This window comes from Loxodonta africana, chromosome 3 (assembly GCF_030014295.1).
Source record: "Loxodonta africana isolate mLoxAfr1 chromosome 3, mLoxAfr1.hap2, whole genome shotgun sequence".
NCBI lineage: Eukaryota > Metazoa > Chordata > Mammalia > Proboscidea > Elephantidae > Loxodonta > Loxodonta africana.
Genome location: NC_087344.1, coordinates 69,398,071 through 69,418,674, shown reverse-complemented (window position 1 = coordinate 69,418,674; position 20,604 = coordinate 69,398,071). Strand labels below are relative to the sequence as shown.

General features: G+C 40.9%; 1 protein-coding gene across 1 annotated transcript in view; it reads left to right on the top strand.

Annotated features, from left to right (window-relative positions):
• Window positions 1-20,604, top strand: part of CSMD2 (CUB and Sushi multiple domains 2) — a 797,331-nt gene that overhangs the window by 568,150 nt on the left and 208,577 nt on the right. Inside the window, 2 exon segments of the mRNA XM_064281672.1 lie at window positions 13,979-14,135; window positions 16,762-16,953. Coding sequence (XP_064137742.1) covers window positions 13,979-14,135; window positions 16,762-16,953 — 349 coding nt within the window.

The window sequence follows — 20,604 nt, the reverse complement described above, 5'->3', positions numbered from 1 at the left end:
AGCTTCTCGTATTATTTGTTCAGCATACAGATTAAATAGGTATGGTGAAAGAATACAACCCTGACTCACACCTTTCCTGACTTTAAACCAATCAGTATCCCCTTGTTCTGTCTGAACAACTGCCTCTTGATCTATGTAAAGGTTCCTCATGAGCACAATTAAGTGTTCTGGAATTCCCATTCTTCACAGTGTTACCCATAGTCTGTTATGATCCACACGGTTGAATGCCTTTGCATAGTCAATAAAACACAGGTATACATCCTTCTGGTATTCTCTGCCTTCAGCCAGGATCCATCTGACATCAGCAATGATATCCCTGGTTCCACAACTCAAGATGAGAAGAAACAGCTGCAAACATCCTTTATTAACTGGAATCTAGAATGTACAAAGTATGAATCTAGGAAAATTGGAAATCGTCAAAATGAAATGGAACGCATAAACATCGATATCCTAGGCATTAGTGAGCTGAAATGGACTGATATTGGCCATTTTGAATTGGACAATCATATAGTCTACTATGCTGGGAATGACAACTCGAAGAGGAATGGTGTTGCATTCATCATCAGAAAGAATGTTTCAAGATCTATCCTGAAGCACAACGCTCTCAGTGCTAGGATAATATCCATACGCCTACAAGGAAGCCCAGTTAATACGACTATTATTCAAATTTATGCACCAACCACTAGGGCCAAGGATGAAGAAATAGAAGATTTTCCTCAGCTGCTGCAGTCTGAAATTGATCGAACATGCAATCAAAATGCATTGATAATTACTAGCGATTGGAATGCAAAAGTTAGAAACAAAGAAGGATCAGTACTTGGAAAATATGGCCTTGGTGACAGAAACAATGCCAGAGACCGAATGATAGAATTTTGCAAGACCAACAACTTCTTCATTGCAAATACCTTCTTTCACCAACATAAACTGCGACTATACACACATGGACCTCACCAGATGGAACACACAGAAATCATATTGACTACATCTGTGGAAAGAGACGATGGCAAAGCTCAATATCATCAGTCAGAACAAGGCCAGGGGCCGACTGTGGAACAGACCATCAACTGCTCATATGCAAGTTCAAGCTGAAACTGAAGAAAATCAGAGTAAGTCCACGAGAGCCAAAATATGACCTTGAGTATATCCCACCTGAATTTAGAGACCATCTGAAGAATAGATTTGACGCATTGAACACTAGTGACCGAAGACCAGATGAGTTGTGGAAGGACATCATACATGAAGAAAGCAAGAGGTCACTAAAAAGACAGCAAAGAAAGAAAAGACCAGGATGGATGTCAGAGGAGACCCTGAAACTTGTTCTTGAGCGTGAAGCAGCTAAAGCAAAAGGAAGAATTGATGAAGTAAAAGAACTGAACAGAAGATTTCAAAGGGCCTCTCAAGAAGACAAAGTAAAGTATTATAATAACATGTGCAAAGAGCTAGAAATGGAAAACCAAAAGGCAAGAACATGCTCGGTGTTTCTCGAGCTGAAAGAACTGAAGAAAAAATTCAAGCCTCGAGTTGCAATAGTGAAGGATTCCATGGGGAAAACATTAAACGATGCGGGAAGCATCAAAAGAAGATGGAAGGAATACACAGAGTCATTATACCAAAAAGAATTAGTCGACATTCAACCATTTGAAGAGGTGGCATATGACCAGGAACCGATGGTACTGAAGGAAGAAGTCCAAGCTGCTCTGAAGGCATTGGCAAAAAACAAGGCTCCAGGAATTGATGGAATATCAATTGAGATGTTTCAACAAACAGATGCAACACTGGAGGTGCTCACTTGTCTATGCCAAGAAATATGGAAGACAGCTTCCTGGCCAACTGACTGGAAGAGATCCATGTTTATGCCTACTCCCAAGAAAGGTGATCCAACCGAATGTGGAAATTATAGAACAATATCATTAATATCATATGCAAGCAAAATTTTGCTGATCATTCAAAAACGGCTCCAGCAGTATATCGACAGGAAATTGCCAGAAATTCAGGCTGGTTTCGGAAGAGGACATGGAACCAGGGATATCATTGCTGGTAAATATATGAGATATCATAAACATTAGCAAATATTTAGGAATAACTGTAAGACAAGATATTTCGAAACTTTGATGAAATGGGAATTTTTGTTAAAAAAAAACTTATTAAAATTGAGAAAAAATAGAAAATATGAACGGATTAATTACCATTCAAAAATTGGAATTCCACCTCCACAATTATAGTAGGAGACTTCAACACACCACTTTCGGAGAAGGACAGGACATCCAGTAAGAAGCTCAACAGAGACACGGAAGATCTAATTACAACAATCAACCAACTTGACCTCATTGACTTATACAGAACTCTCCACCCAACTGCTGCAAAATATACTTTTTTTTCCAGCGCACATGGAACATTCTCTAGAATAGACCACATATTAGGTCATAAAACAAACCTTTGCAGAGTCCAAAACATCGAAATATTACAAAGCATCTTCTCAGACCACAAGGCAATAAAACTAGAGATCAATAACAGAAAAACAAGGGAAAAGAAATCAAATACTTGGAAAATGAACAATACCCTCCTGAAAAAAGACTGGGTTATAGAAGACATCAAGGAGGGAATAAGGAAATTCATAGAAAGCAACGAGAATGAAAATACTTCCTATCAAAACCTCTGGGACACAGCAAAAGCAGTGCTCAGAGGCCAATTTATATCAATAAATGCACACATACAAAAAGAAGAAAGAGCCAAAATCAGAGAACTGTCCCTACAACTTGAACAAATAGAAAGTGAGCAACAAAAGAATCCATCAGGCACCAGAAGAAAACAAATAATAAAAATTAGAGCTGAACTAAATGAATTAGAGAACAGAAAAACAATCGAAAGAATTAACAAAGCCAAAAGCTGGTTCTTTGAAAAAATTAACAAAATTGATAAACCATTGGCTAGACTGACTAAAGAAATACAGGAAAGGAAACAAATAACCCGAATAAGAAATGAGAAGGACCACATCACAACAGAACCAAATGAAATTAAAAGAATCATTTCAGATTATTATGAAAAATTGTACTCTAACAAATATGAAAACCTAGAAGAAATGGATGAATTCCTGGAAAAACACTACCTACCTAAACTAACACATTCAGAAGTAGAAGAACTAAATAGACCCATAACAAAAAAAGAGATTGAAACGGTAATCAAAAAACTCCCAACAAAAAAAAGTCCTGGCCCGGACGGCTTCACTGCAGAGTTCTACCAAATTTTCAGAGAAGAGTTAACACCACTACTACTAAAGGTATTCCAAAGCATAGAAAATGACGGAATACTACCCAACTCATTCTATGAAGCCACCATCTCCCTGATACCAAAACCAGGTAAAGACATTACAAAAAAAGAAAATTATAGACCTATATCCCTCATGAACATTGATGCAAAAATCCTCAACAAAATTCTAGCCAATAGAATCCAACGACACATCAAAAAAATAATTCACCCTGATCAAGTGGGATTTATACCAGGTATGCAAGGCTGGTTTAATATCAGAAAAACCATTAATGTAATCCATCACATAAATAAATCAAAAGACAAAAACCACATGATCTTATCAATTGATGCAGAAAAGGCATTTGACAAAGTCCAACACCCATTCATGATAAAAACTCTCACCAAAATAGGAATTGAAGGAAAATTCCTCAACATAATAAAGGGCATCTATGCAAAGCCAACAGCCAATATCACTCTAAATGGAGAGAACCTGAAAGCATTTCCCTTGAGAACGGGAACCAGACAAGGATGCCCTTTATCACCACTCTTATTCAACATCGTGTTGGAAGTCTTAGCCAGGGCAATCAGGCTAGACAAAGAAATAAAAGGTATCCGGATTGGCAAGGAAGAAGTAAAGTTATCACTATTTGCAGATGACATGATTATATACACAGAAAACCCTAAGGAATCCTCCAGAAAACTACTGAAACTAATAGAAGAGTTTGGCAGAGTCTCAGGTTATAAAATAAACATACAAAAATCACTTGGATTCCTCTACATCAACAAAAAGAACACCGAAGAGGAAATTACCAAATCAATACCATTCACAATAGCCCCCAAGAAGATAAGATACTTAGGAATAAATCTTACCAAGGATGTAAAAGACCTATACAAAGAAAACTACAAAGCTCTACTACAAGGAATTCAAAAGGACATACTTAAGTGGAAAAACATACCTTGCTCATGGATAGGAAGACTTAACATAGTAAAAATGTCTATTCTACCAAAAGCCATCTATACATTTAACGCACTTCCGATCCAAATTCCAATGTCATATTTTAAGGGGATAGAGAAACAAATCACCAATTTCATATGGAACGGAAAGAAGCCCCGGATAAGCAAAGCACTACTGAAAAAGAAGAAGAAAGTGGGAGGCCTCACCTTACCTGACTTCAGAACCTATTATACAGCCACAGTAGTCAAAACAGCCTGGTATTGGTACAACAACAGACACATAGACCAATGGAACAGAATTGAGAACCCAGACATAGATCCATCCACGTATGAGCAGCTGATATTTGACAAAGGACCAGTGTCAATTAACTGGGGAAAAGATAGCCTTTTTAACAAATGGTGCTGGCATAACTGGATATCCATTTGCAAAAAAATGAAACAGGACCCATACCTCACACCATGCACAAAAACTAACTCCAAGTGGATCAAAGACCTAAACATAAAGACTAAAACGATAAAGATCATGGAAGAAAAAATTGGGACAACCCTAGGAGCCCTAATACAAGGTATAAACAGAATACAAAACATTACCAAAAATGATGAAGAGAAACCCGATAACTGGGAGCTCCTAAAAATCAAACACCTATGCTCATCTAAAGACTTCACCAAAAGAGTAAAAAGACCACCTACAGATTGGGAAAGAATTTTCAGCTATGACATCTCCGACCAGCGCCTGATCTCTAAAATCTACATGATTCTGGCAAAACTCAACCACAAAAAGACAAACAACCCAATCAAGAAGTGGGCAAAGGATATGAACACACATTTCTCTAAAGAAGATATTCAGGCAGCCAACAGATACATGAGAAAATGCTCTCGATCATTAGCCATTAGAGAAATGCAAATTAAAACTACGATGAGATTCCATCTCACACCAGCAAGGCTGGCATTAATCCAAAAAACACAAAATAATAAATGTTGGAGAGGCTGCGGAGAGATTGGAACTCTCATACACTGCTGGTGGGAATGTAAAATGGTACAACCACTTTGGAAATCTATCTGGCGTTATCTTAAACAGTTAGAAATAGAACTACCATACAACCCAGAAATCCCACTCCTAGGAATATACCCTAGAGATACAAGAGCCTTCATACAAACAGATATATGCACACCCATGTTTATTGCAGCTCTGTTTACAACAGCAAAAAGTTGGAAGCAACCAAGGTGTCCATCAACGGATGAATGGGTAAATAAATTGTGGTATATTCACACAATGGAATACTACGCATCGATAAAGAACAGTGACGAATCTCTGAAACATTTCATAACATGGAGGAACCTGGAAGGCATTATGCTGAGCGAAATTAGTCAGAGGCAAAAGGACAAATATTGTATAAGACCACTATTATAAGATCTTGAGAAATAGTAAACCTGAGAAGAACACATACTTTTGTGGTTACGAGGGGGGGAGGGAGGGAGGGTGGGAGAGGGTTTTTTATTGATTACTCAGTAGATAAGAACTGCTTTAGGTGAAGGGAAAGACAACACTCAATACATGGAAGGTCAGCTCAATTGGACTGGACCAAAAGCAAAGAAGTTTCCGGGATAAAATGAATGCTTCAAAGGTCAGCGGAGCAAGCGCGGGGGTCTGGGGAACATGGTTTGCGGGGACTTCTAAGTCAATTGGCAAAATAATTCTATTATGAAATCATTCTGCATCCCACTTTGAAATGTGGCGTCTGGGGTCTTAAATGCTAACAAGCAGCCATCTAAGATGCAGCAATTGGTCTCAACCCACCTGGAGCAAAGGAAAATGAAGAACACCAAGCCCACATGACAACTAAGAGCCCAAGAGACAGAAAGGGCCACATGAACCAGAGACCTACATCATCCTGAGACCAGAAGAACTAGTTGGTGCCCGGCCACAATCGATGTCTGCCCTGACAGGGAGCTCAGCAGAGGACCCCTGAGGGAGCAGGAGATCAGTGGGATGCAGACCCCAAATTCTCATAAGAAGACCAAACTTAATGGTCTGACTGAGACTGGAGGAATCCCGGCGGCCATGCTCCCCAGACCTTCAGTTGACACAGGACAGGAACCATCCCCGAAGACAACTCATCAGAAATGAAAGGGACTGGTCAGCGGGTGGGAGAGAGATGCTGATGAAGAGTGAGCTAATTATATCAGGTGGACACTTGAGATTGTGTTGGCAACTCTTGCCTGGAGGGGGAATGGGAGGATAGAGAGAGAGGGAAGCCGGCAAAATTGTCAAGAAAGGAGAGACTGAAAGGGCTGACTCAAGACGGGGAGAGTAAGTGGGAGTAGGGAGTGAGATGTATGTAAACTTATATGTGACAGACTGATTGGATTTGTAAACGTTCACTTGAAGCTTAATAAAAGTTATTATAAAAAAAAAAAAAAAAAATTGGAATTCCTTCATACACTTCTCAAAGGCCCCAGGCCCTGACTATTTTGCAAGTAAACTTTAACAGAACTTCAAGAAACAATCAATCCCTGCAATAATCAAACTGTTTCAGAAAAAAGAAAAATAAGGATCCACAACCCAATTAACTGTTTTTAAATGAAGCAAGTAGAAACATTGATATCAAACTGAATAAGGGCAGTATAAGAACAGAAACTGTTAGGTCAATCTCACTTGCCATCTTAGATCTTAAATTCCTAAATGAAATACCATGTTGAATCCTGCCGTGTGTTAAAAGAAAAATGACTGGTGGGATTTATTCCAGGAATATGCGGAGTCAACATGAGAAAAACTCATTGTTGTTAGGTACCGCTGAGTTGGTTCCAACTCAAAGCAACTCTGTGTACAACAGAACAAAACACTGCCTGATCCTGTGTCATCCTCACAGTTGTTGCTACGTTTGAGCTGACTGTTGCAGCCACTGTGTCAGTCCATCTCATTGAATGTCTTCCTCTTTTTCTCTGATCCTCTACTCTACCAAGCATGATGTCCTTCTCCAGGGACTCGTCCCTCCTGGTAACATGTCCAAAGTACTTGAGATGAAGTCTCACCATCCTTGCTTCTAAGGAACATTCTGGCTGTACTTCTTCCAAGACAGATTTGTTTATTCTTCTGGTAGTCCATGGTATATTCAATATTCTTTGCCAACACCATAATTCGAAGGTATCGATTCTTCTTCAGCCAAGCTCATAATGTCATTTATTAGGCAAGCCATATGAAATTGCCATTTTTGTAGGCCAAGACTGCTTGAATATTGGGAATTTCATGTGGCTCAACCTAAAATCCTGTAAACAGATTAGAAGACAAAAACATAAGATCCTAGCAACACACACCAAAACATCAGTGATGAAACTCAATACCCATTCATGATTTTTTTTAACTACTTCACGTAACTATGAATAGAAGATAACTTTCTTAATCTGACTAAAGATTTCTACCAAACACCTACATCAAACATTATACTGTATTTACTGGCAAAACTTTGTAAGGATTCCCAATAAAGCCTGGAACAAGACCAGTATGTCTTACTATCACCAATAGTATTCAACATCATACTGAAGATCCAAGCCATTACAGTTATATCAGAAAAAGAAAGTATAAAAATTGAAAAGGAATGTAGAAAATTGTCTGTAAATAAAATTACGTACTTTTATTCAGAAAAAAAAACTAAAAAAGTTTTTTTTTTTTTTTTGAGCGTAAGAATCAACTGGTCAAGTATCAGAACCAATAAGGTCAATAAGCAAGGCTACGGGTGTTTAACCAATAAGGTCAATAAGCAAGGCTACTGGTGTTTCTATAGCCAATTAAAACGGGTATTTGGGGAAAAAATAAAACCTCATTCATAATAGAAAATAAAAACTATGAGACATCTAGGAGTAAATCTAACAAAAATATGCATGACCTTTACTTAGAAAATTATGAAATTTTGTTTTGAAGAACATAAAACTAAAAGAAATGTAGGGAGATTTCAAGCTCATGGATAAACAAAGGACACAAAAAGCAATTCACAGGAAAGGAAAGCGGAATTGTTGATAAACATACATAAAGATGCTCAACCTGAGTGTTAATCAAGAAAATGCAAATTAAAACAAGATACCAAATCATATCCATAAAATTGGGGGGGGGGGAAATTATAATGCTTGTAAATACCAAGTGTTGGTGAGGATATAACACAATGAAAACTCTCATATGTTGCTATTGTTGTTGGGTGCTGTCAAGTGGATTCTAACTCATGGCAACCCCATGTGACAAAGTAGAACTGCCCCATAGGGTTTTCTTGGCTGTAATCTTTACGGAAGCTGATACCCGGGTCTTTCTCCTGCAGAGCCACTGAGTGGATTCAAACTGCCAACCTGTGGGTTAACAGCTGAGAGCTTAACCATTGTGCCACCAGGGCTCCTTCATACATACCCATTGAGAATGTAAAGAGAGCAATCAGGCAGTATCTAACAATGAGGAAGAGGGAGCTTCCCTGTAACCAGCTTCTGCCTTCTAGATGAATGCCCTAAAGGAACTCTCCAGAACACGTGTGCAGGCATCCCTGAAGGAATGTTCATAGCACATTGTTTGTATTGTGTGTAAACAGAATCCATTTAATACACTCATTTTGAAACCAGCCATCCTGCTGACCTGTCTTATTAGATATAGTGGATGTGCATAGATTCTCTTGGATTTCTCAGGGACACATTCCCATCACCTGTGTAAAATGGTAGGAGTCCCTGGGTGATGCAAACGATTAATGCACTCAGCTGCTAACCAAAAGGTTGGAGGTTCTAGTCTACCCAGAGGCACCTCAGAGGAAAGACGTGGTGATCTACTTCCAAAAAAAAAATCAGCCACTGAAAGCCCTGTGGTGCACAGTTCTACTCTTCCACATACGGGTTGCCATGTGTTGAGGTCAGCTCGATGGCAACTGGATTAAACTGTTATCTAATGATAAGGTGGACCATCAAAGCAGTTTTGTTAAAGACAAGCAGTGTCTTTTTAGGATATAAATGTATACAAAAATCTAATTCCCAAGAGCAATCAAAAATACTCAGAAAGAAATACAGAATTTTTCTGAGAGACATAAAAGACAGCTTGATTAAATGGAGCCAGACACCATGTATCTGGAGAGGAAGACTTGATATTATATTGATTTTTTTTTTCCTCAGTCTATCCACATATTCAGTGTAACTCAGTCAGAATTATGCAAGCACTTTTTTGTTAAACAAAACAAAACAAAACCAAACCCAGTGCCGTCGAGTCGATTCCGACTCATAGTCGATCCTGACCCTATAGGACAGAGTAGAACTGCCCCACAGAGTTTCCAAGGAGCGCCTGGCGAATTTGAACTGCCAACCCTTTGGTTAGCAGCTGTAGCACTTAATCACTACGCCACCAGGGTTTCCATTTTTTTGTTATTTAGGAAAATTCTTCTTGAGTTTATCTAAGAATAAATGTGGGAGAATAATTAAAATATATATATATTGAAAGAAGACTAATATTTGAAAAAAAGATAACGAGAATGGTTGCACAACTTGAAGAATATAATCAGTGTCACTGAATTGTACAAGTAGAAATTGTTGAGTGCTGTTTATTTTGTTGTGCATATTTTTACCACAATAAAAGAAAGAAGATGACTAATGAGGGAGAATTTGCCCTACTAAATATTTAAATATATCATAAAGCTACAGAAGCTAAAACAGTGTGGTTCAGGCACAGGAGTAAACAAATAGACTGATGGAATAGAATAAAAAGTTGACAAAAAAAAACCCCAAATATATGTAGTTACCAGGGGTGGAATCAAATGACATATTGCATTGGGCAAATCTGCTGGAAAAGACCTCTTTAAAGTTTAAAAAGCAAAGATGTTACGTTGATGACTAAGGTACACCGGACTCAAGCCACGGTATTTTCAGTTGCCTCATGTGCATGTGAAAGCTGGACAATGAATAAGGAAGACACAAGAAGAATTAATGCATTTGAATTGTAGTGTTGGAAGAACGAACAAATCTGTCTTGGAAGACGTACAGCCAGAATGCTCCTTAGACGCAAGGATGGCGAGACTTCATCTCAAGTACTTTGGACATGTTATCAGGAGGGACCACTTCTTGGAGAAGAACATCATGCTTGGTAGAGTAGAGAGTGAGTGTAAAAGAGGAAGCTGCTCAATGAAATGAATTGACACAGGAGCTGCAATGGTGGGCTCAAACATACCTGCTATTGTGAGGGTGGCACAAGACTGAGCAACGTTTCATTCCATTATACGTGGGGCCACTGTGAGTCAGAAATGACTCAACAGCACCTAACAACAAATAACAACATACGATAAAGGTGAATTGAAAATTGGTGGTGGCCAGAATAGTAACAAACAGCATTTGGCCAAATGGTTAACCAACCAGGGAGAGAAGAAAGAATTTTATCTTACAGCATATACCAAAATAAATTCCAGGTAGATTCAAGGACGAAAGTACTAGAAGAAAACATTGGTTCATTTATTTATTATATATTTCTTGAGTGCCTATTATGTGCCAGGCACTATTTTGGGTACTGATGTGTGGATAAATATATTATGAATTGGGCTAATTTCATGATAGAAATTCCTGCAGTTATTTAAAGGCTGTTGCGGCAAAATATGCACATTATATTAAGTGAAAGAGTAGGTTGCCATATAGCATCTGTAGTTTGGTCCTATTTTCATTTTAAAAAATATAAAGAAATATAATGGTCTGACTGAGACTGGAAGGACCCCGGTGGTCATGGCCCCCAGACCTTCTGTTGGCCCAGGACAGGAACCATTCCCAAAGCCAACTCTTCGGACAGGGATTGGACTGGACAATGGGATGGAGAGGGATGCTGGTGAGGGGTGAGCTTCTTGGATCAGGTGGACACGAGACAATGTTGGCATCTCCTGTCTGGAGGGGAGATGAGAGGGTAGAAGGGGTTAGAAGCTGGCAGAATGGACAGGAAAAAAAGAGGGTGAAGGAGGGGAGCAGGCTGTCTTATTAGGGGGAGAGCAATTGGGAGTATGTAGCAAGGTGTATATAAGTTTTTGTGTGAGAGAATGACTTCATTTGTAAACTTTCACTTAAAGCACAATAAAAAATTTTTTGAAAAGCAAACAAAAAATATATAAATATAAGAAAAGGCATACATAAAACAAAGCCTGGGAAGATGGTCACCAAACTGTCATTAGTGCTGCAAATTTTTACTTAATTTGTGCTTGCTGTGTTTTGTAAGTTTTCTACAATAAATATTTTATTGTAATGAGATTATGTTTTTCTTAGGGAATCAGAATGAATTATACTTTGAAATTAAGGAAAAATCCTGTTCCCATTAAACTTTTTATTAATTAACAATAATTTTTAATACCATTCTATATTCAGTTAGTATTCAAATATCTAATTAGCTCATAAATGTCATAATGTTTTTTGAATTTATAGTTTGTTTGAGTCAGAATCCAAATAAGGTCCATACATTTGATTGGTTATCTCTTAGGCATTTTTTTAAATCTATATGTTTCTGCCTGTTATGGATTGAATTGTGCCCCCCAAAATATATATGTTGTAAATGCTAACCTCTGTGCCTGTGGTGAAAAACCTGGTGGTGTAGTGGTTAAGAGTTTGTCTGCTAACCAAAAAGTCAGCTGTTTGAATCCAGCAGATGCACCTTGAAACCCTATGGGGCAGCCCTACTCTGTCCTATAGGGTCTCTGTGGGTCGAAATCTACTTGATGGCAGGGGTTTAGGTTTAATGCCTGTGGTTATAATCCCATTTGGGAGTGGGTTGTCTTTGTTATGTTAATGAGACAGGATTAGTGTAGGGTGTGTCTAAGTTAATTGCTTTTGAGATATAAAAATAATTTTTTTTTATTTTGAGATATAAAAAAAAAAGTTTTGTTTTGTTTTTTTATATAGAAGGGATTAAATAGGCAAGCAAGAGAGCAGAGACGGTGTAAGATAGATGCCAAGACATATAGAGATATCCAAGGAACAAGGACCAAAAAAAACCAAACCCACTGCAGTCGAGTCAATTCCGACTCATAGTAACCCTATAGGACAGAGTAGAACTGCCCCATAGCGTTTCCAAGGAGTGCCTGGCAGATTTGAACTGCCGACCTCTTGGTTAACAGCTGTAGCACTTAACCACTACACCACCAGGGTTTCCAGAAGCAGAAGCTAAAGAGGCAAGGACCTACCTCCAGAGCTGACAGAGAGAGAAAGCCTTCCCCTAGAGCCAGTGCCCTGAATTTGGACTTCTAGCCTCCTAAACTGTGAGAAAATAAATTACTGTTTGTTAAAGCCACCCACTTGTGGTATTTCTGTTACAGCAGCATGACATAACTAAGACACCCTCCCTCTCTTTTCTTCCTTTGTAATTTATTTGTGGAAGAAATCAGGTCATTTGTCCAGAGGAATTTCCCACAATCTGGATTTTGCTGATTACGTTCTATCATTTCATATGTTCTGCTGTATTTCCTGTAAGTTGGATCTGATTCAGGAATTTTTTTTTTTTTTTTGGCAAGATGAATCCATCAAGAAGTACCTAATGTCTGCTTCTCCCTTTTAATTGTAGCAACTGTTGAGGATTAATGCCTTGGCCCAGTCATTCCAATATATGTTTCAATGGGTAAGATATTTTTATAGTAATTTGGATTCCGCAGAGCACTAAATTCGTAAGTGGTACCATCTCAGTGCTTGTTGGGACCCAGAACTCTCTCAGTCTATTGGTGATATAAGGCAATGGCATATGAGATCTGGAAACAGACTTGAGGTTCCCAGGAGCCTAAACAAATCTCTGTAATATACAGCACTGTTAGCTTGAAGAATAGCTTCTTTTAGAAAGCTTTTGCTTCATAAATAGTCGAATGGAATTATTGTTTCAATTTGCTGGCAGCTGGCACCACATTGTGTGCCATGTACAAATATTCATCACCCACCCATAGATCCCATCTTTGATATTTACGAAAGCACCAGGGGGTCTTTCACTCCATCACAACTTCTGTTGTTATTTGTACAATTATCTGGAAAGGAGCAGCAACCCTGAAACCTGGGGAGCCAGTTCATTTTTTTGATGAGTGCTGTCTTTGCTGATACTCAGAAGTTCAGGGGACAGATGGGAGTCAGGAAAGCCAGATGCCTGCATGAGTCCACCCCTGACAAGCCCTGCAGGCCTTAGATGGAGCCCGCATTTTAGGAGGAAAGGGACAGAGGCTGAGCTTGGGAGAGGGAAAGGAACCCTGGCAAACTAGTCACTTTAACTCCATCCTGCCTGGATCCCAGGGGCCATGTCCGGCAATATGGTTGAGACTGAGGCTACTGCCCCAGTGCGATGGGGTGCATGAGGGAGGCTGTGTCATCTACTGGAAGGACAGGATTGAGGGTTTAGCAATGTAGAGATAGATGCCTGATGGGTTCAGCCTGCCTGTCTGCAGGAACAGATGGCTTAGGGAGTCAGACAGCCCCACCCTGGCCACCCCAGGCTGCTGACGGGTAAGCTGGTACCATATGGGGGTTGAAAGAGTAAGAGTTGATCTCCACTGGAAAAGTTAGAATAGCAACCAGTTCCTAGAGACTGGACTCATGCTGAGATGGGACAGACGCAGCAGCACTGGTGCCAAGTGGAATCGAGGAGCTGACGACTTGCTCCATTGCTAATTCCACTCTGCCATCTTCCTTGCACCTGATGACTCACAGCCCCTCTCACAGTTCTTATTGGTGCAGAACTCAGGACATTTGGGCTGTGGGGTAAGAAGTTCTTGTTTGAAATAAGGCCATGCTGAAGACATTGGTTGGGTGTCTCCCCTGTGTCCAGGTGTACGACGGCAACAACAACTCTGCCCGTTTGCTGGGGGTGTTCAGCCGCTCTGAGATGATGGGAATGACTTTGAACAGCACATCCAGCAGTCTGTGGCTTGATTTTATCACCGATGCTGAAAACACCAGCAAAGGCTTCGAACTGCAGTTTTCCAGTAAGTCTTCCTTGCATCAGAGTAGACAATGGATTTCCCTGGTTCACAAGCAGAGGGAAGCTGGGCTCTGGGACACTGTCCACCACATAAATAGGTTTGATTTTCTCTAACTGGTGCTTGCTTAGCAGGTTGTTTCGTCCAAGACATTGTGCCTGTGACTTGGATAAGCTGCCACTAGACTGCAGCTTCATGGCCTGAACATGTGGTTAACCGAATTGAGGGTCACGTCATACTTTTCACTCATTTACCCTCAATGAGCCTTTTAAATTAGAGCAACCAATGTTGTTGTGTGGTGCTGTCAGTCGATTCCAGACCATAGTGACCCCATGTGAAAGAGAGCTGTCCCATAGGTTTTCTTGGCTGTAATCTTTATAGGTGCAGATCGCTAGGCCTTTCTCCTGCAGAGCCACCGGGTGGGTTCGAACCTCCAGCCTTTCCGTTAGAAGTCAAGCACTTAACCATACCACCAGGGCTCCTTCGACATAGGCCTCCCTAATAGGCAACCCCGTGTACAAGTAGGTCACAGGCCTTTGTTCCTAATCTTTATTTATAAAATAATGTTCAACTCCAGCCAAATTCTAAAAATGCAAACACTAATGTATAATTACATTCTTTGTTACCCATTGCTGTTGAGTCGATTCCAACTCACAGCAACCAAGAGGATAGAGTAGAACTGCCCCATAGGGTTTTCACGGATATAATCCTTAGGGAAGCAGACTGCCACGTTATTCTCTCATGGAGTGGCTGGTGGGTTCAAGCGGCCGACCTTTTGGTTAGCAGCCAAGGACTTAACCACTGCACCACCAGGGCGCCTATGTTCATTGTTACTACTCTCTAAAGACTTGAGTCTTGATTCTTTCCATCTTTTTTTTCTTCATAAATTTAACTTTCTCTTCTATCACTCGGATTTTGAAAACAGGAAGCATCCAGGTGTGTAAGCAGCTCCAGAGCACTTGGGATCACATTCCCCATCCTCTGGCTTCACAGACATTTTATTCACCTACTCAAGCCCCTATTTGCTCGTTGTTGTTGTTAGATGCCATTAGGTTGGCCCTCGGCTCACGGCAGCCTCGTGTACAAGTAGACCACAGGCCTTTCTTCCTAGTCCTTTTTAGTCTAGAAGCTCCACCGGAAGCTGCTCAGCATCATAGCAGCGCACCGTCCACCCTTGACAGGTGGGTGGTGGCTGTGCTTGGGGAGCATTGACCAGGAATTGAACCCAGGTCTCCCACGTGGAAGGCAAGAATTCTACCACGGAACCACCACTTGCTCTTTAGGTAGGGAAGGAATATGCTCTTCCAGAATGTTTTAAAATTCAATGAGTATCCATCAACTGATGAACAGATACAATGGAATTATTTGGCAATTAAAAAAATGAAATACTGGTACATGCGATAACTTGGATGAATCTTGAAATCATTATGCTAAATGAACCACATAGTGTATGATCTGACTTCTATGAAATGTCCATAATAGGCAAATCCACAGAAACATAATGTACATTAGTTTTTTCCTAGGGCTGGATGTGTGGGGAGGCAGGTGTTGGGAAGGAAATGGATAGTAACTGCTAATAGGCATATGGGGCTTCCTTTTGGGCAGATGAAAATGCTCTAAAATTGATTGCAGTGATGGTTGCACCACTGTGAATATAATAAAAAAAATTGAATTGTGCACTTTAGGTGGGTGAATTGCACGGTATGTGATTATATCTCAATAAATCTGTTATTAAGAACCCCAGTGAGTATAGACAGGATTCCCCTGCTCGGGCTGTCAGCTGCCCAGCTTAGGGATCTTCGCCTGTTACAGCAGACGGTACAGTGGAGCAGGATTAAGCAGAGTGACATTGAATCCCACTGCTATCATTTGACAATTATGCGGCTTTGGAACAATTTATTTAACCTTCCCAAGTCTGTGTGCACAGTTGTAAAACGCAGGTAATTATACCTACCTATAAGACTCCTATGAATAACAAGTGAGAGATAGCACACGTAAAGTACCATATAGTAGGAGCTGTAAGTCAGCTTCCTTTTCCAGGCTTTTGCCACGGTATATTTAAGTAGAAAATAATTGAGATTTTAAACATTCAGTTAAAGTGACTTTTCCATATTACATGATCCCATAAGGATGTCTCAGTGAGCAAAATGGAGGAAAAACACCTCCTGCTAACAAAACACTAAGGAGTCAAACACAGGAAATAGAAAACCCAGGCCTTCGCCTGGGAGAAATAGGAACCCTGGTGGCACCATGGTTAAGAGCTTGGCTGCTAACCAAAAGGTTGGCAGTTCAAATCTACCAGCCGCTCCTTGGAAACCCTATGGGGCAGTTCTACTCTGTCCTGTAGGGTCGCTATGAACCAGAAGTGACTTGAAGGCAATGGGTTTGACAGTGGGTTTGGGAGGAATAACTGGAATCATTTGCATATAGCACCAGGGGAATCAATGCTCCTTAATATCCCCTCACCTGAGTATTGGAATGTGGAGAGAATCCAAATTGGTGATGCCATCAGAACCTAGAGATACTTACCAGGTGTCTTCCTTGAGCACATGGGGTCTGAGGGAAGAGAGGGAGCATGGTTTCTGTCATGACAGGAGCACCTTCCTCACATTGCCTCTTTATTCTTCACCAGGTTTTGAACTCATCAAATGCGAGGACCCAGGAACCCCCCTGTTTGGCTACAAAGTCCACGATGGAGGTCATTTCGCAGGGAGTTCTGTGTCCTTCAGCTGTGACCCTGGATACACTCTGCGGGGCAGTGAGGAGCTACTATGTCTGAGTGGCGAGCGCAGGACCTGGGACCGGCCTCTCCCCATCTGTGTTGGTAGGAGGCTGCCTGCTTTTCAAGCTCCTTTTTTTCACACCTCGGGCTCCCTGCTCTGGTCTCAGTGAGGATCTCAGCTCTTCAGGACCTGGGAGCCCATCTAGTTGGACTGAACCCCCCTTTTAACAGGGATCATCCTCATTCTGCCGCTCCTTTCTCCATGTCCTCACTTTGACACCTCATTACTTCAGGCAGGAACGCAGCCAGGCATGGTGGATTGCCACTGTCACACACTTAGCAAGACGCACACTCAGAATTGTGACGCTGGAGATGGAGCGAGGTGGGAGAGTCAGTTAGAAAGGGAGAGGTTTCGGCTTTTGCCTGCATCCCAGTGGTCCCTTCACCACCAGGACTCAAGTCTCCAACTCATTCTGGGCCTCAGTTTCCCTGTAGAAAAAATGCTTCCTTTCTGGGGGAAGGTTGAAGAGTTAAGATAATTAACTGGCATCTTAAGCCTAAGGTACATCTGGTGTCAGCAGAGGCTCTGGGGAAGCTTTATTCTTGGGTCTCAGGACAAGAGAAGGCTGGCCTAAGGCAGAAATGTGAAATAGGTGAAACACATTGTTACATGTGTCTGGATTTTTCACCTCTTACCACCCACCTGACCCCACGTTTTACCCTCCTCACTGATTAGGATTCTTACCACACTGCTTTGTCCCACATCCCCAGCCCTGACGCCAGGCCTATCCCTCTTCCCATCTCCTTTCCCGTGTCCCAGAACAACAGCATGTCTGTTAACACATCACTGGCTAATCATGTTGTTGTTGGTAGGTGCCGTCGAGCCAGTTCAGACTCACAGCGACCCTCTGCACAACAGAACAAAACGCTGCCCAGTCCTGCGGCATTCTTACAATCGTTGTTATGCTTGAGCCCATTGTTGCAGCCACTGTGTCAATCCACCTCGTTGAGGGTCTTCCTCTTTTCTGCTGACCCTGTACTCTGCCAAGCATGATGTCCTTCTCCAGGGACTGATCCCTCCTGACAACATGTCCAAAGTATGTAAGACCCAGTCTTGCCATCCTTGCCTCTAAGGAGCATTCTGGCTGCACTTCCTCCAAGACAGATTTGTTTGTTATTTTGGCAGTCCATGGTATATTCAATATTCTTAGCCAACACAATTCAAAGGCGTCAGCTCTTCTTTGGTCTTCCTTATTCACTGTCCAGCTTTCACATGCGTATGATGTGATTGAAAATACCATGGCTTGGGTCATGCGCACCTTAGTCTTCACGGTGACATCTTTGCTCTTCAACACTCTGAAGAGGTCCTTTGCTGCAGATTTACCCAATGCAATGCGTCTTTTGATTTCTTGACTGCTGCTTCAATGGCTATTGATTGTGGATCCAAGTAAAATGAAATCCTTGACAACTTCAATCTTTTCTCCCTTTATCATACTGTTGCTCACTGGTCCAGTTGTGAGGATTTTTGTTTTCTTTATGTTGAGATGTAATCCATACTGAAGGCTGTGGTCTTTGATCTTCATTAGTAAGTGCTTCAAGTCCTCTTCACTTTCAGCAAGCAAGGTTGTGTCATCTGCATAACACAGGTTCTTAATGAGTCTTCCTCCAATCCTGATGCCTCGTTCTTCTTCATATAGTCCCGCTTCTCAGAGTATTTGTTCAGCATACAGATTAAATAGGTATGGTGAAAGAATACCACCCTGACGCACTCCTTTCCTGAGTTTAAACCAATCAGTATCCCTTGTTCTGTCCAAACAACCGCCTCTTGATCTATGTAAAGGTTCCTCATGAGCACAACTAAGTGTTCTTGAATTCCCATTCTTCGCAATGTTATCCATAGTTTGTTATGATCCACACAGTTGAATGCCTTTGCATAGTCAATAAAACACAGGTAAACATCCTTCCGATATTCTCTGGTTTTAGCCAGGATCCATCTGACATCAGCAATGGTATCCCTGGTTCCACGTCCTCTTCTGAAACAGGCCTGACTTTCTGGCAATTCCCTGTCGATATACTGCTGGAGCCATTTTTGAATGATCTTCAGCAAAATTTTGCTTGCATGTGATATTAATGATATTGTTCTATAATTTCCACATTCAGTTGGATCACCTTTCTTGGGAATAGGCATGAATATGGATCTCTTCCAGTCAGTTGGCCAGGAAGCTGTCTTCCATATTTCTTGGCATTAGACGAGTGAGCACTTCCAGCGCTGCGTCTGTTTGTTAAACCTCTTAATTGGTAGCCCATCAATTCCTGGAGCCTTGTTTTTCGCCAATGCCTTCAGAGCAACTTGGACTTCTTCCTTCAGTACCATCGGTTCCTGATCATATGCCACCTCTTCAAATGGTTGAACATCAACTAATTCTTTTTGGTATAATGACTCTGTGTATTCCTTCCATCTTCTTTTGATGCCTCCTGCTTCATTTAATATTTTCCCCATAGAATCCATCACTGTTGCAACTCGAGGCTTGAATTTTTTCTTCAGTTCTTTCAGCTTGAGAAATGCCAAGTGTGTTCTTCCCTTTTGGTTTTCCATTTCCAGCTCTTTGCACATGTTATTATAATACTTTACTTTGTCTTCTCGAGCCGCCCTTTGAAATCTTCTGTTCAGTTCTTTTACTTCATCAATTCATCCTTTTGCTTTAGCTGGTTGACGTTCGAGAGCAAGTTTCAGGGTCTCCTCTGACATCCATCCTGGTCTTTTCTTTCTTTCCTGTCTTTTCAGTGACCTCTTGCTTTCTTCATGGGTGATGTCCCTGATGTCGTCCCACAACTTGTCCAGTCTTTGGTCACCAGTGTTCAATGCGTCAAATCTATTCTTCAGATAGTCTCTAAATTCAGGTGTCCCATAATCATACAAGACCACAAACATCCATTGGAAAAACATTTAAGTGCCTACTATGCATGTACCATTAAAAAAAATTTTTTTAATTTTTTAAAAATTAAAAAAACAAAGAATAAAGTATGTTCCCTGTCTTTGGGCAAACTTACACTCTAGTAAGGGGAATTGACACATAAGCAGGTAATTATAATTCAAGATAATTGCTGTAAAAGACTTACGTGGAAAGTATTAGGGAATACAGAAGAAGTTTCCCATAGAATGTAATGTTACTATTGGGATTAGGAAGGATGGGTAAGAATTCACCAACGATGGGGGAGAGGGGCATGGAAGGAAAGAATTCTTGTTTAAGCATGTGCAGTGGCTGATGGTATGAACCAGCATGATGAGAAGTGCTAATGACTGAGATTGGTTCTTTTCCCCAAGACAACTACTTTTTAACAGGATTTTCAGCACTGTTACACAGCAGAGGGTCTGTGGGCAAGGATTTTATGCCTGAAAGTAGAGAGACCATAGTAGCAACCTGTAGGATCTTCCTCCCCCCTTGTATTTGAGCTTGACCCACTCTGCAGGCATGCCCAGCCCTTTCCCCCTTCACCCTCTTTCTACTTCCTTCTTTCATTCATGCGTCAGGCCCTGTGCCAGTACTGTGGATACAGAGAAGAGTAGATCCTAGGCCAGTAGGGACACATACATAGACAGACAGTGGTATAACGCCAAAGGCAAGCCAGAGCAAGCAAAATGTGAAGGAGGCATAATGATTCACGTGATAAAAGAGTTATGTGCTTTGCAGAAAGTATTCGCTATAAAGTTGTTTGAATGTCAAACATCATGACTGAACTAGATTTAGAGGG